This window comes from Halictus rubicundus, chromosome 1, assembly GCF_050948215.1.
Source record: "Halictus rubicundus isolate RS-2024b chromosome 1, iyHalRubi1_principal, whole genome shotgun sequence".
NCBI classification, from domain to species: Eukaryota; Metazoa; Arthropoda; class Insecta; order Hymenoptera; family Halictidae; genus Halictus; species Halictus rubicundus.
Window position 1 is genome coordinate 26,707,712 of NC_135149.1, and position 25,612 is coordinate 26,733,323.

The window sequence follows — 25,612 nt, forward strand, 5'->3', positions numbered from 1 at the left end:
TTCTTCGTCTAGCGATCCCGAACGATCATTACCCGAGCCTAAATGATTTGCTAATTATACTTAGCGACGCTCGAGCCAGACCACATGATTAAATCGCTGCCTTCTCTGTTCGTCTGCAGGAGTATTCTGTACAGTTAACATTCCGGGAACAATGGTTGGACGAACGATTACGGTTTGACGATGCCAATGGTAATTAGACACGCTCGCAATCCGATCCACGGAACGGAATTCAATCTCCGAATTCTTCGGATCTCTGGCGTTCGGTCGAACAGAAAGTTTCACTGTCGAAAGTTGAACAATGCAAATAAACCAATAAAAAGAATCAATAGATACAGCGTCTACTCGATAATTGTCCAAAACACGGGCCTGGCCAGTGACAATTATCGGATAGAAGATACTATTCTTTGATCCACTGCCGAACGTGGAAAAGGACAGCAAAGCTTCGTGATTTCTCATGGGGTATACCCCGCGGTAGTGGGGATAGTTCTGGGACAATTATACGCTAGATATTTGTGACATTTATCGAGTAGAGACTGTATTAGTAAAAAGAGATATCGTTGAGTGTTAACTAGTCTCTGTTCGACCGAGCAACATGATTTCGTTGTGGTTTGTAACGATTAACGTCTGTATGGTTGCAGGTAAATTAAAATATTTAACACTAACGGACGCGAGTCGTGTTTGGATGCCAGATCTGTTCTTTTCGAACGAGAAAGAGGGACATTTTCACAACATTATCATGCCGAATGTTTACATTCGCATTTTCCCCCAGGGTTCCGTACTATACAGTATACGGTAAATGCGAACAAACAATATTAACGAATTAACAATGCGCTACCAGCAGTGATCTCCACAGCCGTGAACAGACTATAGTAATAGACTTATTGAAGCGGCAGATTCGAAGAATTTGAAAACATCAAACTTTCGGCTTGTTAAAGTTTGAATATTGAAATTTCAATATGAAAGTTTTCAAAGCAGAAATTTTTATTCAGCTTCTCTCGATTGCAATAAATAGTCATTTGATAAAATGCAACCTTGTATCCTGTAAAATGTGAACAAAATTACCGTCACAGAAATATTAGAAATTCTTCGAGTACGCTTCATAATTTTCAGTAAAATATGTGCGTGAAATAAATTTGTTTATTTTCTGGTAGCGAACACGTGTTAAACGTTCCTATGCTAATTAATAACTGTGTTACAGGATATCCCTAACGTTATCGTGCCCGATGAATTTGAAACTGTACCCCCTGGATCGACAAGTTTGTTCATTGCGTATGGCGAGTTGTAAGTAAACGAATCTTTGTCAATAATATTTGTCTACGGAGAATATGTTGCTAATTTGTGATTTCACTTTTCCAGACGGTTGGACAACCGCAGATTTGGTTTTCCTCTGGAAAGAAGGAGATCCTGTCCAAGTTGTGAAAAATTTACACCTGCCTCGATTCACATTGGAGAAGTTTCTTACCGATTATTGTAATAGCAAAACGAATACCGGTCAGTCGATTCTTTCCTTCTGCTTATTATTGTATACAGACGTTACTGATATTTTTAAATAATTCATCATTCTCTGCCAACAGGAGAGTACAGCTGTCTGAAAGTAGACCTGTTCTTCAAGAGAGAATTCAGCTACTACCTTATTCAGATCTACATCCCGTGCTGCATGCTTGTCATTGTATCCTGGGTATCATTCTGGCTCGATCAGAGTGCTGTACCAGCTCGAGTCTCGCTAGGTAATATTTAAACAAATTCAACGGAACGAAGTCGATCTCACTTTGAAACAATTCCGACTTAAATATCTTCGGATACGCTAATTCCACGGTACAGTAAACGTCTTGATCCAAGCCCAATCCTCGGGTCCGTGCGGTGACATAGATCGTGCAGGGCTATTATTTTCTTGTGACCGCGCCGAACCGAGGCAACTCCCCTAGTGGAGGGGATAGGCGAGCTGACTAAGATCGTGTAGCTCCGTTCGGCTTAGATCAAGACTTTACTGTACTTCACAGAAAACGTGATATCCAGTGTTTTCTTTTTTACTGCTAAATTTATATAAATTTGCATTCAAAGAGAAGACACTTTGCTCATTACAATAAGGCAGCAAAGCAATGAGATTTATCCGAAATTTTCTGTAGCGACGTTTACGAAAAATATCGTTATCATTGTCAAGTGAGAATTAGGAACAAGTTCAATTAGAATTCGTTTCTTAAATAAACAGTATAGTAAACTGTACTAAAAACAAAATACAGTTTTAACGTTTAGAAGAAAAATTGACAGGAAAATGTCAATATTGTTAGCACCTGGTTAATCTTACAACGAATCTAACGAGCTCTCCTCGAAATTGATTGGTAAATTAGTTTTTGATTCTCACGCAGATTTATGTTGCGAATGTACGTTTTGAAAAGCATGAGTCGACGGTTGCCACGATACCGGTCTTTCTAGTCATCGGAAACAAAAAAAAGTATGAAATTGTTTACTAATCAGTGTGAATGTCGTTATGGCCCGAACCGAAAGAAACGAAAAATCTTGATTATTTACAAAATGGATTTTGTAATATTTTTCGGGCTTCGGCACGATAGAAAAATAAGAAAAAATGACGGATTTAAAAAATTTTGGCGATAACAGGACTGAAGACTCCTAAAATTTCGAGTCAATTGGTCAACTGGAACTTGAGACATCGTGGCAACCGTTTCGGAACAAGTGATTTTGAGAGAAACACGTTTAAAAATTCTTTTGCACATGCATTCTACGACACTTTGTCTTGGAGAAAATGCAAGAAACATGAAAATCGATTTTTGGTTCGGTGTACTAAATGAGTGATTGTTTTGCGGTACAGGTGTGACAACTCTGTTGACGATGGCCACGCAGACGTCAGGAATAAATGCCTCACTGCCACCAGTCTCTTATACAAAGGCTATTGATATATGGACAGGCGTATGCCTGACCTTTGTATTCGGCGCTCTCCTCGAGTTCGCCCTAGTAAATTACGCATCGCGCAGCGACATGCACAGTGAAAACATGAGGAAAAATTATCCACCGTCTGAAACCGAACAATCAACGTCGATCGACGTAGCCTCCGATCAAGTCGAGCCAGATAATGCGTCGAATTTCGGTTTGGTCAGTATAAACCACCACGATCCAAGCCGCTTTATCAGAGCTGTCGCGCACTGACGATAAATCGCCAGCGAAATGCAAAAGCTGTCGACCAAATTCCGCGATTCAAACGATTTTTAGTAAAGAATAAAGAGGCCTTCCGAACCAACTGGACATCAAAGAAATCATTGGAATTGCAAAATTATCGTCCACAAAGAAAAGAAACGAAAAGGAAATATTCGATGCATCCCTTATTAGAATTGTTTGTACAATTTTCCAACGACAGTAGAAAATACGAAGATGAATTCTTCAGTTTTTTAAAAATTTCGATTAAATGGTTCGACGAATTTTTATGTGTAGTATAGTCACTGATAGACTGCGGATCTTTATGCAAAGTAAACATTGTCTGATGCAAGAAATGCGAATCTTAAAATTTAGAAGAAATTAAAGAGACCAAAAGGAACTTCTGTCTTTCGACAATTTTGTTATAAACTATTGTATAAACTATAGATTATTCGATTTTGTTACAAATGCATAAAATCCGCAGCCTAGTTATTAATAATTGGCACGGATATGAATTTGAGACCTGCCATCCTTCCCGAAGAAAATGTACACTGCTCCTCAAAATTAAAGGACCTCCGGTAACTTCCTGTAAAAAAATCTTAAAGCATTCTATCCGTGCTCATTTTAAATGGTCAATTCTCTACCTTCCCTGGACATTTTCAGTCTCTTTTTTGTTATAAAACCAACAGAAAACCGAAATGGTTCTCCTTCAGTTGACAAATTACAAATTCAAACTCTGCGGAGTTAAAAAAATTTGTCTCCCTCAAAAGTTGATCTGCGATTTTTTGTTGCGGATTTATTGCGGTTCAAATGGAAAGTGTACATTTGACATTTAAAGTGCGACAAAATCGTGTAAAAAAATCGCAGATCAATTTTTGAGAGTTCCTTGTAAAGAGGAGACTTCCCTGCAAGAGGTCACATTGAAGTGAATCTGAAAAAAATTTTTCAACTCCGCAGAGTCGTTTAACTTTGCAAAATGTCGAAGGAAACGAGGTGACTTGAGTTTTATATTGTTACAATAAATTATTATTCAGGTACACGAAGGTTGAGAATTGACAGTCTGAGACGAGCGAGGGCGGAACATCTTAAGATTTCTTCGACAGGATGTTACAGGGGAGTTCAAAGATCGAGCATAATCGAAGATGAGTTGTTCCGCGATTATGATCCGGTGTCTTTCTAATTTTGAGGGGTAGTGTATTTGTTGCTCTAAGGTAAGTCAATCACGCCAGAGAGTTGTTTGTCGTGTGAACGCTTGAACTTTGACCCAACACATTTCACTGTACTGATTGTGAGTCTGTCCTCCCGAGCCTAATTGATTCAACGATCCATGACCGCCGGCGACTGGTCGACAGTGCGCAGCGGCTCTTAACGTTCCATTATCTTCTGGCAGCATTCATCTTTGGTCAGTGATAAAAAAGCAGTGTCGATATCGTTTTCTTTTCCTAACCTATACTGTACACGCACACGTTGTCGGACGGTACAGGTCGCGCAAGAGAACCAAAAAGATTTCGAAAAACGAAACAACAGAGAGAGAGAGAGAGATGGAGAGGGAGAGAGAAAAAAAAAGGACCGAACAAAATGCAGAATAGAAGCTCGAGTCTTTTCCTCGGATTTCAGTTTTGTCAAGCTCTTTGAGAACATCCTTTTCTATTTTTGTTTAACAATTCGCCGCCCGTAGTCGTAGTAGAACGTGTATTTTTTTTTTGTTTCTTTCCCATTGCAAAACGAGAGAGATCATAGCCGACGCCGACGCCATGTCAATCAAAGACGACCGCGAGTATCGTTGTCCTCGATTAGTTGCCTGTTGTGACATTATCATTGCAAAATCTCTGCGAATATAGCTATGATTAACGTATACATTCATTCTATTATTTTACTTTTTATTATTGTAAACCGCTAGAACGGATACGATGGACCACTTCAACCTTCTCTACAGGTAAATAATTTCCACTTTAAAAGTCCAGTATCTTATTATCTTTTAATTTATTATATTCAGTAATATGACTTTCAGCGTTACGATCGAGTCGATTCGATATCTAGAGACTCATTGTGTATACATCCTACGTATACTAGGTTGTTACGTATGAAATGTCTGATTTTCAAGTGCGAATGTTATGAAACGCTTTGTTCAAGAGATGCTATTCTAGCCTGAAGATTTGTTAACACCGTTCACTACAACATCGAGGCAGACTGGTGATACAAGTTCGGTACAAAGTATAATAAATATGTCAAAAATCGGGATAAAATTCTATTTTCGGCTAAACTTCACTTCAGGAAACCAGAAAGTTTTAACTTTTTTCAATGTAATCCTGAAGATTTTGACGAGAAAATGCCGAAGATCCAAGTTTTAATCGTAGGAGATCAGTAGTTTAAAAGTTATGCATGTGTAACGATTACGATTTTCAGCGGTTTTGGCAAGTAAGGGCGCCGCCATATTGGTATATACTCGCAATTCCTAACATTGAAACTTGGACTTTCGGAATTTTCTAGCCAAAATCTACAGGATTACATTTTAAAAAGTTATAAATTTCTGGTTTCCTGAAGTAAAGTTTGACCGCACTTTCTTGTCAATGTATAGACATTGAAAAATACATGGGGGTTCAGTAGACATAAATATCTTTTTTCGCCTAGAAAATAACAATGTGATTGTATGTTTTTTATATGAGTGAAGAAACAAATATATGGTCGATAATATTTTGCGATGTTTAATCAAAATGTAGATGGTGGAAAAAACTCCACGCTGAATACGACAATCTTGTAAATGAAGAACGACCGAAATATTTGATACAATCAAGAATCTTGTGATTCGTTGTCAGAATTATAATAGTTGTCTGTTAATTATAATAGTGCTCGCTCTGATCAATAGGTTTTATTTGGGAAGAAGTTGTTTGCTTAACATTACTGTCACAAATCGGACATTTCATATTCACCAACCTAATATACATGTATAGCAAACATTCCATGGCTAATGGAAGTCTATGTCGTCCATTTCGATATTGTACTTCTTGAACGTTGTCACGGTGAATGCGTAACCGCATCGAGTAGGCGAAAAACAAAAATGTTCAGTGATGGGAACACGCGAGATCCACGGCCTCGGAGAGAGGGGTCACGTTGGTTTTCTTTGGAAGAAATATGACTGAATAGAACGATTATATTTATTATAGTAGCCGCCTTTTTAAATTCAGGGACTCGATAGAGTTTCGAGCGTTTTCATAGACCTAACTTTTTCAATTATCGTTGATCAAAGCTGGATGTGCGTGTAGCTACGTTAGGCACTACCAGTGTATCACGTTTATGCATGGTTTCTGACTGTTAACTGTGAAAAGGAAATATCGCCTAAACAACATTTTTCTCCGTCCAAGGATTGCTCACAGAATGCTCTCCTGGTGTCTACACGTTCCCCTTTCGTTCAGAGATCAAACCCACTGTCCACGAGTTATGGCAACGAGACTGTCGAGTTCTATTATAATGCATGCGTGTTTGCCCAACGTTCGACGAACACCGTCGGACTTCCGTTTCTCTCGGGAACTTTCGTGCACCTTAAGTCGGATTCACACGTTCGATGTTCCTTCCGTGTCTGTCTTGTTGTCGACCGATTCTCCTGAAAAGGAATCTCCTCCTGGATCTTCTCCTCTGTTAATACTTCTCCTTCACTTGTTTCGAGAATATCGAGGAACGTTTTGCGAGTCTGTTCAAACAAACGAACGGTCAGATTTTTTGTCGATTGTTATTTTGTCGCCGTCGCAAGGTACGAAAGCGAGTCAGAGAGGAAATGAGAGTGCTCAAGCTCGGGGTTTAGTGTCCCCACTTTTCCTGCATCATCTTTTTAGCCTGGAACAGAACCGGCATCATCTTTTTACCCTGGAACAGAACCTGCATCAACTTTTTAGCCTGGACCAGAACCTGCATCATCTTTTTAGCCTGTACTAGGACCTGCATCATCTTTTAGGCTGGATCAGAGCCTATATAGAAGAGCCTCTTTTAACATAGAAGTACCATCCACTGTGGCATTATTTGGAATCCACTGCTAATGATGCAGGTTCTGGTCCAGGCTAAAATGATGATGCAGGTTCTGGTCCAGGCTAAAAATTAGACTAGGGGGCAGCACTAAAATCCCGGGCGTGAGCACTCTCATTTCCTCTCTGAGCGAGTATCTCGTTTGACAGTAGTGTCGTCTTGTTTTAAGGATTCACTTTAGTTTGGGGCACAGTGATTCACGGGTTGAACGTTTCTGCTTCTGCAGAATGCTTTCTTTTTTTGTGAAGTATATAAACTATTTTCAATTTAAACAATTTAAAAAATATTGCCAGCTCATTTTATTGTTAGCCGTTCGAGAAAGTTGAAATACATTGCAAAAACAACAGAGAAGTATAAACGGAAAATATTTCTTGTTAACTTATTTGTTAAAAGAACGTAATTATTTGGTGGTTTATATATTTTTACATTTCTTGTCTTTAGAACAAATTAGTCTGTGAGTCACTGTCCGTCAGAATGATATTGTTACAGTGAATATAATGATTAAAAACAGTACCAAAAGACTGGCATTTATTTGTTGTCATCATCAAGTCAAAAAATTATTGAATTTTAAATATTAAACAATGTAATCGTTGAATGTATACACAGATTAATGGATTTGCCAGGTTAGTCGCATTTACAGTGACAAAATCATTCTGTTCCATTTTTAACACATTACGGTCCACGATTGAGCCGCGTAGCATAATCGACAAAAGCATGCATGAATATATTTTTGTTTGAATTGAGTTTCGCATATTTCTATTATATATAAATTATTGAATCGCCGGTTCTCAGTCTGGTGCATTTATTTCTATTAATCCGATTATGACCATTTTTAACATTTTTTGAAAACCTAACGTGTACGCTGTTGGCCAAAATTTTTGAACTAAAATATTTTTATACAATTGTTTGCTTTTGTACAAATCAATACATAATCTCTATTTTCTCGAATTCGAGCTCACATTTCTTTTACCAACAGAATACACCGTCATCTTTTTAAAAAACTTTGCACGATTTTGTCTTGGCTAAAATAAAATTTTAGTAGATTAACTGTACTCGATATATGGGAACGGACCGTAATGTCTGGACTGCGGATTTTATGTGCTTTTAAATTGCATAAATTTTTCTAGAACAAAAAAAGAAATGGCGAGTTTTGATCCTTCGAATCAGTGAAAGAAGTGTATGGCGTTGTTCGCAAACGCTTCGTCACTTATTCGAATTTCAGTATGGATTCTAAAGAAACAAACCAAAAAGCATTGCAGCTATCAATCGCTGTTATTGTTATTTAATTACACAAGTTAATGGTGCATGCTGAATTCTACAAAAATTCAAAAATCAGTGTTCGGAACAGCTTGTCCGCAGTCTAGTAGACATGCGAGACCAGACATGGGCCACGATTGCCTTGTGGGCCACTGGCGTGGCTCCGTGGAGCTCGAGAGCAACGAAACCACGCCCTCTCGGAGCCTTCTCTCGAAAACATCAAGGCCGCTACTCATGCGATTTTATTCTTTATCTGGTGTCATTTCTTTTGAATCATTGTCCTCAGGGGCCAGCCAGAGAGCTCCCAGGGCTCCCGGTGCTCATGTCTGGATTGACAAGGGGACATGTTCAGGTTAGACAAGCCAATTTCTACGAATCGTACCTCAGAAATGCCTTTTTGAAATGCCTAATAATTTCCATGTTATTCTCAGGAATATAAAAATCATTTTTTCATTCGAAAATTTTAAACTAGAAATAAAATGATGATTAATAAACTCAATGTATGTTTGTCGTTCGTGAATGACGAATACATTAACCTCTTAAGCACGGCGCGCTCGTCCGCAACTCTAAATCACAGGTACGGCACGGTCGTCCGCGGATGGCACAAAAGCCACTATAGTGGTCTGTACACATTGATGCTTTCCACGGAAGCCACTTTAGTGTCGTACCGTTCAAACTGATGTACTTCTAACCTTTATATTAGCAAATATCTGCATAATCTCGTCAGCTCATGACCAGCGCACACTAGGTTAAACCTTCCTCTTTCAAACGAGCCCTTTCCCAGCGAAAAATATTCTCATATAAGGACGAAAAGTTGAGGCACCTAAAACTATTTTTCCCTTAATACTGTCGGTAACGTAGTCACTCTACCTTATCATGAATTACGGAGTCTTGGCTAAGAGGTTAATTAGCGTTATTTGCGAACGAAAACTAACTTTCCGCAGCCTTAGGCCCGCTCGACATCTAAAAATATGAGTTCGCAGCTTTCAATTTTAAGGGTTCTCACCCCTCCAACATGGACGTTGATCAGCGAAAGAAATACGTATAATATCCTTTCCAAGAGGCATCTCGCAAAAGAAATTCGTTAAAATCGGCTGGCACAGAACACATTCCCTTGCGACCAACAGCCCTGTAACCAATCGAACCGAAGCTAACGTCTCGAACTGCGGGTGCGAGGAAACGTTCTCATGATTCGCCGACTAATGTGGCTCAATCGCCCGGCTGCTTTCAGAAACCTCTGGTTCGACAGCCGGAGGACACCATGTCGGTGGACCGGATTCCACCATGCGAATTACATATGCAACCACGAAAAAAAAACTGCTGGAGGTCGTGGCTATCCAAGTTCCCGACGAAGTCCAAGCGCATCGATGTGATATCGCGAATCTTCTTCCCAATCGTATTCGCATTGTTCAACCTCGCGTACTGGTCGAGTTACCTGTTCCGGGAAGAGGGGGAGGACGAATAAACGTCGACGAGGAAGCTCACGGACTGAGGAACGTGGCACGCAGTCATTCCCATCACCAGTACAACACAACCACAGCCACAACAACCACCGCAAACACCAACGCTAGATCACACCATCGTTCACGCCAACGGCACCAACAGTACCATTACAGGCCTGACCGCCACCACCACCACCACCACCACCATCATCATCACCATCATCATCACAACGTGCAGCGACAACCGGACAGAGACGAGGAGGAGGACGAAGAAGAGGAGGAGGAGGAGGAGGAAGAAGAGGAGCAACAGCAACAGCAACAGATGGCGCAACCTCTGCCGGGCCACCGTCATCTGCGGTTCCTCGGTCATCCAGGTGATCCGAGGTCTGCGTCATTTCCGTCGCTGCACAACTTGCAGCCGAGAAGCTCCTTGAGGAACGAGCAAACCTCCTTGAAGAGCTCGGGAAGGTCATCGCCGTCAACGTCCCCGTCGCCATCCCCGTTCCCGTCGCCCACACCGTCGCCCACCACGTCTCGCAGGGCGACACCGTCGCCGCCCACCTCGGCAGGACGGGCATCCTTCTCGCGAAACGAGAGGTGCTGCTGGGGCCTGCTGGCTCGCAGCTGGTTCATCTCCCGCGACAAGGGCAGCGCGAGGATCGACTTCATCGCGCGACGCGCATTCCCTCTCACTTTCATCCTCTTTAATCTCGGATATTGGTCCAACTATTTGTTCGAAGGAAAGGATTACGACAACGCGCAGAACACGTAGACAGGATCGTCGTGATACGCCGGGGGCTCGGAACGGTTTCAGCCATGATAGCGGAACTTCTGGCTACCTGGGGAACTGAGACCATGCTCTCTGACACCTGCGGCTGATGCTGGATCGCGGTTGAGAGCGGTTTATCTTGGCCCTTATCGCGTACTATCGTTGCTACCGTTAGTTGTCTGTTGCACAATGGTCTGGGTTTCCGAAGGAGCCTTAAGGGCTAGGTCCTAGTAGCTGACTAACCTACTCTTTTCATTCGCTTGTTTGAAACTGGCGTCAGATGGTTGCTATAAAGGACATTGCACTTTTGGACTCTTTCGATATGTAGAACACGGGTTACTCTTTGATTTGAAGTCTATTCAGTTGTGAACTTGTTACTGTGCTAAATATCTTTTATGTTTGATCTCTATTTTATATGACTTCTCATATTTTATATTTTTGAATGTCACGTCTCTCGCGACGTGTTGGGGTTGCAGTTGACGTAATCGGATTGTTTGGGAGATTTGTTCACGTGGGTCTCGGTTCGCCTGAATCATCTCAGTCAGAACCTCCGCAAAGTGGTGCACCAACAACGTTTCCGGAAGCCGTTTGAACCTCCGGCGACAAATATTTGAATCCCCGAAAGAGGATCGTTAACTATCTTGAGCTGTACGCTAACTGAGAGGGAAACATCGCGCCTGAAATTCACTCGCTAAGCTCGAGTCTGGCTTCGAGGTCATCCGTTCTCGAACGAACCGTGCTCCTTCCATCTAGAAACTTCATATGGTCCGTGATAATAGTGGGGGGGGGGGAGAATAGAATGTGTAACATCTGAATTATGTTGTGTAACGTTTCATGGATGCGAGGGGCACGATTCGTTTTGACTATTCAACTGTGTGAGGATGCTAAGTTGGTTAGGTAACTGCCTAAGAGGCAGTTTAGCGAATGTCGAGAGTAGGCGTGTCGGTAGGCGGGGCTAGCGGACAGTACCCAACAGTGGGGGCTACGAAACACCAATCAGATCGCTTTGCCGAGCCAACTGATCGTCCTCACACAACAAACTCGCGAGTACAGAGTGTAGAAGGAACGGTAGACTGATCGGAAATCGGTGCCTGAAGTTCGATGACTATAGCAAGACGAAGGAAAGCGCAACGAAGTAACAACGCTCGGTACAGTAGCAAGTAATCGACGAGTCTATGTAGGGTAATCGTAAGAGCGAACAAAAATAATCCGAGAGGAGAGGGTACGAGGGCGGGGGAAAAACGAGGTGTAAAACGATTCTCGTATATCTCGTGTCTGCGAGGGAGGGAGAGCACGTTATCATAAGCGTCCACACGATGAAACCACACACTATGTCTACACAGCCTACACTTGTACGACGAAACCACACGTACACACAGATAAACACGCAACCACACACCACCTGTAACATATACATATAAATATATATATTTGGGAGACCGCGCGCCACTTGGATTAAAACCAATGTAGTGGACCCTGTATAGCCACGGCCTGTTGACGAACTACATGCGAATAAATTTATAAATAATATAACGTAATATAATTGACAAGTAAATTGTTAACGAAACAATGATTCCTGTGTATAAAAGAGGGAGGCAGGGAGAGTAGAGGAAGAGAGGAGAGAAGGAGAGAAAGATCTTCTATTCAGAAGAGAAAGATCCTCAGTCTTACAGGGACAGCCGAGAGTGTAAGCTGTTTGAGAAAACGACACTGTTCTCGGTTTTGACAAATTTTCTAACGTCGAGCAAAAATCGAACAGAACCAAGCGTGACGAACGAAGCCGAGTAGAGATTAAACGAAACAAGATTACAAAGACAGAAACAAAAGTGTCCGTCGGATGCTTCTCGGGGTCCCGGCTGACCCGGGACACTTTTCGCATTGCTCATTGACTAGTCGAGACTGAGGATATCGTTCAAGCGTATATAGTAGTAGGTCGGAAGGTACGACGAGGAAAGTTAGAAGGCAAAAAAATCGCAAAAAAGGGAGAAAACGAAAGACGGACTGAATGATGATGATTCACCGACTCGTTAGGCGCGGGAAGCTTTATATTTCCCCGCGCGAGAGCAAGCGTATGTTGTCGATAACCTTGAAAATCGAAGACAAAATCGTAAAAAAATGCAAAACGACGAGAAAATCCCGGAAAAAAAGTGTGTGTCGGAATTTAACGAAGACGGGAGAGTCAGAGAAGAAAAAAAGAGAAAGAGAGAGAGAGAGAGAGAGAGAGAGAGAGATAGAGAGATAATGAGGGTGGGATAGAACGAGGGGAGGAGTTTAAAGAGGGAATGATTTTCGTTTCCGCATGCGTGCTACGTTTCATTGTTTGTTGCCGTTGTAAAACCGAGAGACCCGCCGCGACGAGTCGAGTCCATCGAGGAGAAACGAATCTTCCATCTTCGCGGTTCTATGGGAGCGTGTGCATGCGAGTGTGCATGCGCGTGTGCATGCGTGCGCGAGTGTGTGTAACGTTGTATTATCATTTCCGCGGGTCTTCGCAGACCCATTGTTCCGTTTGGTTCTGGCACGCGGACGTTTCTTTTCCGATTTCTTTTCACGATTTCTTTCTTGGCGAACGAATTTCTCGTTTATCGTACCGTTGTCCTCGGTTGTTCGCCATACCGATTCTAGTTCGATAAGGTTTAGAGGAACGATTCAAAAGAGTTACACGACAAAAGAATAAAAAAAAAAAGAGAGAGAGGGAGAAGAGAAAAGGAGACGCGGAGAAGGGTATATAATTATAACGATGAAGCGTGTTCGCGGACAGAACGCGAGTTTCGGGGGAGGATGAAAAAAAAAAAAAGAGTTCTCAACCAGCATCGGTTTTTGAACGCCGCGTACGCACGCCTTTGATTTTGCTCATTCGTCAGATTCGTTCGTATAGCGCAATGTCGGATCAGTATAACGTCCTGCTCAATAACGACTGACATAAAACCAATTTAAACGCTGATTAATTATATATATGTATTCTTATCGTGAAATAACGGACGGCGCGTAGCCGCGCGACGAGAGATCGATCTCGCGCCGGGCTCGCGAGATGTTTTTACGTGCGTTTGCGTGCCGTCGACCGCAGAGGATGATTGTTGCCTAGACTGCGGATGTTCGTGCGAGTAGCCACACTATCATTTTTCTAGGCGAAACTTGTGGAGGTGAGAACGGTGCGTCGAATGGAGGTTTCGTTCAATCATGTTCCCCCGTAGGCGTAGAATCAGTAGACCGAGAACTCGAGAGACCCGCGGTCGAAGATAACCACTATTCGGACAAATGATCGCGATCAAAACCGTTACCGGTCAGGGCAGACATTTTTCCATGGAAATCTCGCATGGCTGTCCGACCCTGTCGAGGCACAGTTTCGTATTCAAGGGAAACGAAGGATCGAAAGTAACTATCGTTCGACTTTGGATCGCGCTGGAACTACGACGACCGTCGTCCACGGTGAAAAATTTCCAAAAGTATCGATCAGCAGTAAATTCGGAACAGTCGGTGGGAAGATTTGAAAGAAGAAAGAGCTTAAAGAATGTTTACATGGCAATTTTGTAAGGTCGTAAGAAGAGGAGACACCCTGAGGGATTCAGGGTGACGAAAAGTAATTTCGTTCGGTGCATATTTGTTGATTGCCGGCAAGCTCGGTTACGTTCGCGGCGTAACAAAAGAGAAGGAGAAATCTTTTGTTTGCCACACGTTATATTTGACTGCGGTTCTCCCATGTCGGAAGAAGATATTGTATCTCCGCATTTGCACTCTGTGTCTCCGTTACGAATCGACGATTTCCCATTAGCCGACGCATCGGGATCCGCAGTCTAATGAAACAGCACGCGCGAAACACGACACCGATTGTATAAACGTTAATTAGCCGCGCGTGTACACTTATCCGGGGATGTGACAAGTTCGACAGGAACCGGAAATCGTCGCGATTTTAACCCACCCGAGTATTGTACCTACGCCGCCACTACCCCCCCCCCCCCCCCCCCCCCCACAAAACCCCTAAGAATTGTAAACGTTGTGTCACTGTTTAGAGAGAGAGAGAGAGAAAGGGAGTGAGAGAGAGAGAGAGAGAGAGAGAGAGAGAGAGAGAGAGAGAGAGAGAGTGAGCGAAAGAGAAAGAGAGCGAGAAAGAGTGACGTCGACGGAACGGTAAAGAGGAAACGAGTCGCCGGACTGGTCGCGTAAACGACACCCGTAAACTTAATTCGCGACGATATATGCGCATCACGTTCATTCTTCGTAATTCAGAACCAGGAAATCACCCTCATGTTTTTATATGTTGTTGGTACACGGGAAGGTACCGTTCCGGGATCGGGCACCGCGTCGAGGCTGTCTCTGAACGCTATTGTGAAAAATGAACGGGAAAACGACGAGATCTCGAATTTACGGAATTTGTTCTTTCGGGTATTCCCGAGACATAGATCATCCACATTTGAATCCCAATCAATTGGATAAAATTGGCACAGTGTCACATTGTCAAGGGAATTCTATAAAACCGGAAGTCTCGTTCTAGAATTCTCCACATTTGAATCCCAATCAATTGGATAAAATTGTCACAGTGTCACATTGTCACAGAATTCTATAAAACCGGAAGTCTCGTTCTAGAATTCTCCACATTTGAATCCCAATCAATTGGATAAAATTGTCACAGAATTCTATCAAACCGGAAGTATCGTTCTAGAATTCTCCACATTTGAATCCCAATCAATTGGGTGAAATTGTCACAGAATTCTATCTAACCGGAAGTCTCGTTCTAGAATTCGCCACATTTGAATCCCAATAAATTGGATAAAATTGTCACAGTGTCACATTGTCACAGAATTCTATGAAACCGGAAGTCTCGTTCTAGAATTCTCCACATTTGAATCCCAATCAATTGGATAAAATTGTCACAGTGTCACATTGTCACAGAATTCTATGAAACCGGAAGTCTCGTTCTAGAATTCTCCACATTTGAATCCCAATCAATTGGATAAAATTGTCACAGTGTCACATTGTCACAGAATTCTATGAAACCGGAAGTCTCGTTCTAGAATTCTCCACATTTGAATCCCAATCAATTGGGTGAAATTGTCACAGAATTATATCAAACCGGAAGTCTCGTTCTAGAATTCTCCACATTTGAATCCCAATCAATTGGGTGAAATTGTCTCAGAATTCTATCAAACCGGAAGTCTCGTTCTAGAATTCTCCACATTTGAATCCCAATCAATTGGGTGAAATTGTCACAGAATTATATCAAACCGGAAGTCTCGTTCTAGAATTCTCCACATTTGAATCCCAATCAATTGGGTGAAATTGTCTCAGAATTCTATCAAACCGGAAGTCTCGTTCTAGAATTCTCCACATTTGAATCCCAATCAATTGGATAAAATTGTCGCAGTGAATTTGATAAAATTGTCCTGAATCGGATCAAGTTGTTCCAGTGCATTCCAGTGAAATTTCTGTTATTGCAATGTAACAGAGATTTCAGGATCTGTATTGATCCACGGACGAAGTTTCTAACAATTTTATGGCAGCCATGACCCGTTTTGCGTTATCCTATTATTGTTGGTACTAAGTATTCGTGGAAATGATCGTGAATGTAATCGAATTCTTCTTATTTATCTATAAAAGTATTTTAGCTTGCGAGGAACCAGGCTAATTAAAATTACAAACTTGTGTTTAGTATTGGATTCATCAATTCAAGTATTTGTCATTGTCAAGGAAAATTAATTTTCCAGGGTTCAATCCTTGCATGTTTGTTTTCTCTTACGTATTTCTGAACATACTTCTTTGAGATCAATATTGATCGTTTTATTGAATCTAATATTTTACACTGGCTGCTACAAAATTGGGATTCAAATAAAATGTTTATAATTCCGTGTCAAAGTGGATGTCCATCTGCAAAAGCGTCTAAAAGCGTAATAGAAAACGATGTAACACAAATTGACATAATACAATGAAATGAAAAAAGCGGTTGCATTAAGAAGAAAATGAAATCTCACTGAAACGCAAAATACGAATGACGATTAACAAGTTAGAAATATTTAATATCTTCTATGTTAATTGCAACTAGATGGTGCAAGTTTTATGGAACTCGTAAGGAAATTATAAGATCATACTAGTTTGAAATTCTGAAACTATATTTATTATTTCGACGAGTTAGTTGTCAATTTGGATCGATTGGAAATAAATCAGAGTTTCTATTTCCTTCGAAAAAGCTTATTGAAATAAAATGATTACCGCATAGAGATAGAGACGACTCTTTCACAAAAAACGCGAGTTTGTTACATTAAAAAAGGACGATACAAAACAGACATAAAAATCGAGTTGGATTCGAGTTGAAAATCGATTATCGACGATGGGGTTGAATCGTTCGGGCACATTTCTCCAGGCATCGAATTCCCGAACAATTCTATCGTTTTTAAAAGCAAAAATAAAACAATTTCGCCCCGCATAATCTTGCTCGCTGTCTCTTTCGAATCATCGAGCAATTCCGGCGTGCCGTTCTCGTGAGACTTTCATATTCTTCAATTTCAAAATTCCGTGCTTCGTCGTCTCCGGAATCTTTCCACGTTCTCGAAAATTGACTCCGGATCGAGCGAACATTTTACAATTAGCAGACCTCCGCGAGATTGCTTAGCAAAATGAATCGTCAAAAATTTTCGACACAACGATCGCGGACAACCGTCGATCGATCGTCATCGTGAACAATCGAACAAGATCGAACTCGCACAGCGAGAAACGATTTGCAGCGAAACCAGCCTGGCGCGGACCCCAATCCCACCGTTATCATCTTACGAAATCTAGCCGAAGTAAAAAGAAAAAAAAGTGAATAAAAAGCGAAAAGAAAGAAAAAAAACAAAGGATCTAACGAATCGAAGATGATATATATCCGTATTACTTTGTTTGTTCCGTTTTGGTGTCCACGACACCGCGGGCACGTGAGAACGGCGATTTTGAAGTATAGAATACTAACCGTCGGGGCTGGGACGCCGGGGATTTTTAAAATTGTAAAAAGAAAAACGAAAAACAAACAGAAGAGAGATCGAAACAGCCGTGTTGCGCTCAGAGTCGCCAGATCGGGGGAATTGACACGAATCGAGGGGAAAGGGTGACCCCCTCTCCGCCAGTAATTAAACGCGTCACGTGACCGGACAGTGCCGGAAGAGTGGGGGAACAGCGTCGCAGAGGGGGAGGAGTAGAGTGGGGGACAAGTGTTGATCAAGACTTGTTCCCCCACTCCAATTACCCCTTCTACCGTGCTACCCCCCACGCTTCCGCCGCGGGCCCAATCACGTGACGCGTTCTCCGGTACTAGTAGAGAGGGGGCAACTTGTTCCCCTCGATCCCTACTCCCTCCCCTCTTCCGGCGATTCTGATTGCGCTTGACGTGGGCCAATTGCGTCGAGGACTGAGAAACGCGCGGAACGGTGATTAATTCTAATGATTCTAGGTTTAGTCGTTACGAGATCGTAAGGGAGATTTTAACCTCGGGAACCACACTTCACACGGGATAATCGAAAGCATTCGTTTACGCCGTCGGCGGCCATTTTTCCGCGTACAACCTCCGTAGATTATGTTTCGCCTCGGAAAATGAACGATCTGCTTTGACGAAAAAAGAGAGCGATGAAAAAGATTTCGGATTTTCGTTCGTTGTATTTTACGACCGCTGTTTCTAGCGCGCTTCGATTCGTTACAGCCTGAGCTGGGTGAATACGATACGATACGAAACACATTTGAAATATTGTTTTAGACACGACGAGAAACGCGATGTGGAATAGTATTTCAAGTATGCAACGTGCACAACTTTATCAGTTATTATTTTGCCATTCGGAGCGACGGAGTTGATATAGAACTGACCACTTTCGGTTTATACCCTCGAATTGTCAAATAAAAAGTATTTTTTCTGTTCAACATTGAACTGTTGGAGATGTTTGGTGGAGTACATGTTTCGAAAATAAAGTGACCCGTTTATTATCCACCGTGCTCGTATTATGTAACAAATTGTATCAAGATAGCGGAACTGATGGAATTATTCCAAGAAAAAGAGAAAGAAAGAAAAAAAAAGTACTTGCGATAGAGGACGGCTTGTGTTCCCTAATTTTCTTACAGATCGTTTCTGTAACCTTGGAACAGAAGGATTCTATTTACCGGACGTCCAGTGCTGATTGGCCACGATTGTTGTACTCGACTATGCTGATTTGCATACACTTTTTCAAAAAATAATGGAAATTCCGACTCGATTCGACGATGTGCACGAGGGCTGGCAAAACATCAAGAATTTTTCTTTTTTAATTCCACTGATCAGTATTTCTATTGTTAGAATTTTATGCGTTCACTTTTATCGGGTATAGTTGAAATTGTTGTTACCAAAAATTGTATTAAGAAATCTATTAGCGCGCCTATTACGAGTTAAATGAATTTTGTTTATATCAAATTCTGTCAGAAATCTGTGAAATTATTATTACTGAAAATTGTTTGAAAAGAAAATGGGTCCTGAAAGGGTGTAGCAAGTGTTAATGTGAGTGATTTTTTTATACCGGGTGTCCCAACTGTTGCACTTCCTTGAAATCTATGATTCCTTAGGTCATTTGAAGTAAGTTTTTTTTAAAGCCGCGGAGAAGATTTTCTCAAAGGAAAAAATTTCTTCAAATGACCTCAAGAATCACCCCTTCCAAGAAAACGCAACATTTTTGGAACACCCTGTATACAATTACAGTCGTTGTTACAATCTTCCCTAAGCAAAGAACATTATGTTATTGGAGGTGATTTTTTGACATAAAATTGAAATTATTACTGAAAAATTGATTAATAAATCCTCAGCTGATGGATGCATAATGTGTTGAAAATTTATGTTAGATTTCATTTGCATTGTCCGTCAGCCCTCGCGACTTTGTCCGAACAAAAGAAGAAGATTCGCACTGGAATCGCTCGATTAGGGGCGTGAGAGAGTTTCTAGAGAAACGCTTTGTTAATTAAGCTGTGGCACCACGTTGTTAGCACGTGTCGATGATTTTTAGGTTCTTTCGAAGAAGCGTACACGACACTCGACGATTAGCGGATCGCTACGAACGCATCGTTAGACACTACTTACATATTACGCCATTCACATGTAACAATGTAGTTGCGAATTGCTATTTATTGATTCGATACACTTTCTCCAAAAGGTACGATTTGCGGCCTCGCGATTTTTCCAAAAAGACACATACGAACAGCACCAAAAAGAATGGACGCATATTGTTGTTTCGAGACGCGCTTGAAGTATAGTTTCCTGCGACCGCTGTTTCTTGTTTCGTTTTTAAGTCGGATTCTCCTAATAAGAAGCACCGATAAGAGACACGAATACTGTGTAAAACACTATACACGTTGCTGTGAAATCGTAGTAGGATAAATTATTTAAGAAACGAAATTCGATCGATGGAAATTCTTTTTTCAAAGAATATACGTATAAAGACTATCGAACCGCGATATAAGAGAATGTACACGCACGCATACAAATACACTGACACACGTGTAAAAAGTATATATATATGTATATGTATATATATATATATTTATATATGTATATTATATGTATATTCGTGCATATTATATGTATATTCGTGCATATTATGCATATATATAATATGTATACATATATAAATACCGAATCTGCTCTATGACTTCAAAATCGCAACGTTAACAGGAAAGGTAAGAATATTTTCAATTCCCGAATACCCGTACCGAGATTATATGATTTTTAGTCATTTTTTAGTGTGTTCACTGTGTAACATTATTATAAGTACAAAATGTTTCTCTATGTAGTTTAAGATATGTAATAAGTTGAAACAGGAAAGGAATATATCTATCAGAGAATCACGAGTGTTGAGTTCTTTCTCAAAAGGGTATACTGTAAAAGTAAAGCTTGTTCTAGTGATCGTTAATTTATGTTTGTTCACCGAGAGAGTCCCCTAACACGAGACACATTGTCCACACGTGTAAGAGATTCTTGATTTGTGAATTATAACACTTTGTTTTCCGCGTAACCCCCTTATATTTTAACGTTTAAAGCAATCTTTAAACGTTAATCTTTAAAGTCAATCTTTAAAGCAATTCCTGATTTCTGCTAATTGATTAAATTGTAATGGAACGTCGACGCGGAAAAAAATGATTTTTATTTTGGACCTCCCCACGGGCTGTTTTTCGAGTGACCATTATGTTATTTGTAATACTAAAAATATTATTCACAGGAGGAAATAAAAAATAGATCAAGCTTAATATGTATAAATAGAAAATACAAATATGGTATTTACAAATATACGAATGAGGACAGATCGAGGCAGATCACATGCATAAGGTAATGTCTTTCCAAGTACATGCAATTCAATAATCAATTTTTAGTGTAGGCATAAACATACACCGTGTGTTAATTAAATATAATAATTTGTTTCAGGTCTTTCTAGGTGTGTGCAGACAAGGAACGAACTATTATATTATACGAAGCTCACATCTGACAATTCGAGATTTATACAGTTTTTATAACAGAATATTTAGTTGTATATGTAGTGCCGTTGTGAAATGCACATAAGAACAAATGTTAGCAAGATATAATAAACTTGTTTATTATAATTTAAACGTATTTCGTTTATCCAAGTCCTATGAGAAACCTCCGACATTATTATAAAGCTTAATGAAAGAATATTTGCCATTTTAATAAGGGGGCAGTGGAAAAGCGATGGAAAAGGTCTAAAATACAATATATTATATCAAGTAACGCAGGATCTGTTAAGTGATTTTATTAAGGACAATAAATAGTAGCCCTGAAAATATCTTCTCATTCTTTATTGCATTGCGTACATAAGATACTTCAAATAAACCCGCTTCATCACTGCGATAGTGGCGCCATCTAGTAACCACGCCATCTACCAACTTCGTGAACTAAATTTCCCTATCCTGCCCATGTGTGAGACAAGGACAGAAGAGGTCTCGATCGTGCCAACTCCTTTTTCGCGGCGCTTCGAATCTCCTGGTAAGTATTAGGCACACATGATAACGAGTAGGTATCCGACAAGAACAGACATATGATTTTATGACAGTAAGAGAAGGACAGACAGTGTCGCTCTCCCACATCAAACAACTGAATAGAATATTAATTAATAACTCACATGTCATTAATAATTTGTAATTGTTGGAAGTTGGAGCATGTAGAATAAAGCCTCAGCTACTTTCATATATACTTTCTGATCGGATTTGCTTCCGATTTAGATAGTAATTAATAATTATTGAAACCCGTGTTCTGAAATAACTTTTTTAATTAGTTTTCTACTTTTGCAGACTTAATTAATGCAGTTTTACGATTGAAGAATGTAGAAAGCACCCTTGGCTACATGCCCATTACAATTTCGTATAGGTTTCATCACTAATTAATTAGTTATTAACGATTTTTGGAGCTGTTACGGGGTTTTCTAGTACCCATAACGTGTAAGACAAGGAGGACCGCAATGTGCGAGAAGGACAGACAGTAAAGCCAGCCGCCTGTCGGATAATTGTTAATGACTAATTCATACGGAATCACTCTTGTATAAAACTGAAATGGGAATGTAGCGAAGACTCCATTTTACATTATTAACTAACAAAAGTGCATCGATGAAGCCTGTACATTTAGAAAATTAATTATTCATAACCTGTCACATTATTTGAGGTTATTTTAGAACAGGAGCCGTATTAATTGCTAATAACTATTTCATGGAGAAGAAGATCCGACTAGAAACTATATGTGAGATTTGTTGATAGCCCGCGTCATATTTTCTAATCGTTAATGTTCATAGATTATTACTTCGAAGCAATTTTGTTCACAGACGAGTGAGATGGTCTGTGTCTGTCCTCCTCTCTCTGCCGTAAAATCATATGTCTGTCCTTGTCGGACACCTACTCGTCGCCATGTTTGCCCGTTACTTATCAGGAGATTCGAAGCGCCAAGAAAATGAAGTGACATGAGTGATACTTTCTCCGTCCTTGTTGGACACTATCTCTGTCTTTGTCTTACACATAGGAAGGATAGGGAAAATTAGTTCATAAACCCGCAACCATAGTTGGCGCCACCATCGCACAACATGTCTCCTTCGCATTGCAAGCAATACAAACACAAACCGGCTCTCCGGAAATTGTTAATACCTAACTAATCAGGCACGAAACCCAATTGAAACTGTTTTTCGAACTTGAATGAAGGTCCGTACGAGATTCTCTAACTGCAAAAATGCATTAATAATTTATGGAAAATGCAGGAAATATTAATTACACATGGCATTTTCAAATCACGCGATGGCACTATGTGCGGACCGCATGGAAAATTATTAATAACTAATTACTCAGGAATCGAATTTACTGTAATAAACAATACGGAGATTTGTACCGGATCATTTTACATTCTTGACTTACAAAGGTGCATAAATTACTCGCATATATGTCCATATAGTGTAGAAGTTTCGACAATTGTTAATAACTATGTAAGTGGGAACAAAATGCAACCACAAAGCATATACGAAAGTAGCTGCAGATCCAGTTTGTGTTGCCCAATTACAAATATTTATAAATCGTAAATAATAAGTGAGTTTTTAATGATTTTTGCACCGGTATGATAGACGAGTGAGAAGGTATGCTACTGTCCTTCTCTCTCTGCCGTAAAATCATATGTCTGTCCTTGTCGGATACCTCCTTGATTATCATGTTTGTCTAATACTTACCAGGGGATTCGAAGCGCCGCGAAAAAGGAGGTGGTGCGAGTATGACCTCTTCTGTCCTTGTCTCACACATGGGCAGGATAACGAAATTTAGTTCACAAATCCGCCACCGTAGATGGCGTTACTATTGTCTTGGTGGAGGGGGTTTATTTCAGATCCCATAACTAAGGCGTTAGATGTTGTAATATCTTTTATTTTGATTCTTGTATCTGTGCCTAATAAGCGGTGGCAGATCGAACGCTTAAGACAAAGTTGTGCACTTATTTTTATTGTAATGTCAATAGTCGTTCTCCTTGTCCTCTCAGATTTATTTATGACTCAAGTAAGGATTATAGTAGGATTAAAGTGGGGGTGAAACTCATTGAAAAACAATATAAAACAGGATTAAATGAAAATTGTTTTTACAATTTCTTTTATTAAACTAACATTATACCACATGATCTATATGACATACCATTTCATCAAATGAATAGTATGCATGGACAAGAAAAATCATGATATACAAACAGTGCACTTTCACTGGTGACTTTCATCATATGCCACTTGTTGTCTCTGTCGTATAGTATCAACAGCCAAGTAGCTTTTCCTGAAGTTGAAGTATCTGTAGTCCTGGTTTTCTTGGATCATCTTGCTAACTTTCTTTTCCAATTGTCTCATTTGTCCAAGCTCCCAATCCGATACCATTACGTGGAGCAGTTTCTCGTACTCCTGTTGCGGGTTGGGAGTGAAGTGTTTTGCAAAGAATCTGGTGATAGGCGACTGTAAAGTAACAGATCATATGGTAATCAGTTTAACTCTTATGCAGCATTAATAAAATTTCACCTTTCCTTACCTTGAAATATTCGTAATTCTTTGGAATATAGCCTTCTGGAGTTGGTGTCAATGTAGCTGGCCCTATAAAAGTATTAGCCATGCCAACAACAACGGCAATTGGTATTAGTCCAACGAAGAAGTAAAAGTGAAACCAGTCCTTTAGTTTGTTCCACTGATAATTTGATGGTTCCACAACCATAGTTCGATCATGCCCCATACATCTTATAATATCTGTAAAGAAATAAATGAATTTAAGCCGTCTGCTTTAATCACATTACTCTTGGATATATATTTTGCATACAGTGCTTCATCATAATCGTACAAAATATATCTTTTCATCGTATATCTTTAAACTAAAATAAAAAATTGATGTCTGCACTAACGAAGAAAAATGTCAGTAGGTATTGAGGATGCTGTAAATACTTATATAGTTGTATCTCAATTTCTGTCTCAGTTGCCTAAATATAAAATAATTCTATACATTTTCAGACAGCAATTGCAATTTATTGTTGTGAACAAACCACACATAGGAGATTTATGTCATAATCGTATGGCTATATATCTTAAATTGTTTGCTGCTTTTTAACATAATAGATGCTTAACTGTTACATGAATATAAACATTGGACTTAAACGAACAAACGAAGTGACAAAGATCATCATATTTTTACAAAACTACTGTAAATGTTACTGATTATTATAATCTATTAAGGTTCGTCAATTCATTTGGACGACATTCTCCCCTGAATTTCTTGTTATTATTGTCAGGTGCTATAAAAAAATTAAGGCAAAAACTGTCATCGCAATACGAGACTGGATAAATGTGGCAATTAATGGGGCAACAATACTAAACGAACGATTACTTTGAATTGATCGTACAGATGAAGTTGCATAACAAAACAGCATCGCTTTCGGCGATGATGCTTTGTCCGTGAAACTAACACACGATGCCGTAGCTATTTTGTTTCTACGATTCAAAGTTACCGTTTTTTGGCACTGTTTTCACCAATAATCCATTGTGTTTGAAGAACTTTTGTCCAGTCGAAAACAAAAGTCTGCTCCACGTCGCCATGTTTAACCTTTCACTTTATCGTGCAGAACAGAAACGCTGACCACGATGTGGCCGATGCCACGGACGAGTATTCTTTCTGTAGTGCCATTTACCGACTGAGTAGCAACTCGTTCTAGGCGCGAAAATTCGAATCGAGAACGGGAAAGCGATTTACAATTCTTCTAATCTAGAGTTCTAATAATTCTTCAGCTAACTTCTAATAATTCAATCTAATATTAACAGTGTTTAACATTTGATGGACCAAGAAATAGTCCGAGGTACAGGCCCGAACACAGAAATTTCAGTACAATTATTTTTTCTATTTTCCAGGAGGGTTCTAGACTGTCGTAATCGCAAGTAAACATTGAGATACTGTTGCTGAAAATATTTCCATCGATTGGAAACGCGTTTCTCGATCGCTCCATCGTTCACGC

At 40.2% G+C, this 25,612-nt stretch overlaps 2 protein-coding genes across 2 annotated transcripts in view; one reads left to right on the forward strand and one right to left on the reverse strand.

Moving 5' to 3' along the window:
- Nucleotides 1-12,839, forward strand: part of Gluclalpha (glycine receptor alpha 1) — a 78,589-nt gene extending 65,750 nt beyond the window's left edge. The window contains 9 exon segments of the mRNA XM_076796949.1: nt 120-189; nt 639-792; nt 1,199-1,281; nt 1,357-1,491; nt 1,575-1,727; nt 2,828-3,108; nt 5,048-5,083; nt 9,653-9,742; nt 9,745-12,839. Of these exon segments, the coding sequence (XP_076653064.1) occupies nt 120-189; nt 639-792; nt 1,199-1,281; nt 1,357-1,491; nt 1,575-1,727; nt 2,828-3,108; nt 5,048-5,083; nt 9,653-9,742; nt 9,745-10,635 (1,893 nt within the window). The 3' untranslated portion in view covers nt 10,636-12,839.
- A 10,860-nt stretch (nt 12,840-23,699) lies between these two features.
- Nucleotides 23,700-25,267, reverse strand: Nd-sgdh (NADH dehydrogenase (ubiquinone) SGDH subunit). Its single transcript, XM_076799228.1, has 3 exons — nt 25,112-25,267; nt 24,148-24,359; nt 23,700-24,074 (listed from the first exon to the last, which is right to left on the reverse strand). Exons 1-3 carry the CDS (start codon nt 25,197-25,199, stop codon nt 23,832-23,834), a joined length of 543 nt encoding a protein of 180 aa, XP_076655343.1. The 5' UTR covers nt 25,200-25,267; the 3' UTR covers nt 23,700-23,831.
- Between the last annotated feature and the right edge of the window lie 345 nt (nt 25,268-25,612).

Coding starts and splice junctions, on each gene's coding strand:
- Nd-sgdh (XM_076799228.1), bottom strand. CDS start 25,199: ATGGCGACGTGGAGCAGACTTTTGTTTTCGACTGGACAAAAGTTCTTC. Junction 24,360..25,111: donor GAAAACAGTGCCAAAAAACG/GTAACTTTGAAT, acceptor ATTTCTTTACAG/ATATTATAAGATGTATGGGG. Junction 24,075..24,147: donor AGAATTACGAATATTTCAAG/GTAAGGAAAGGT, acceptor GTTACTTTACAG/TCGCCTATCACCAGATTCTT.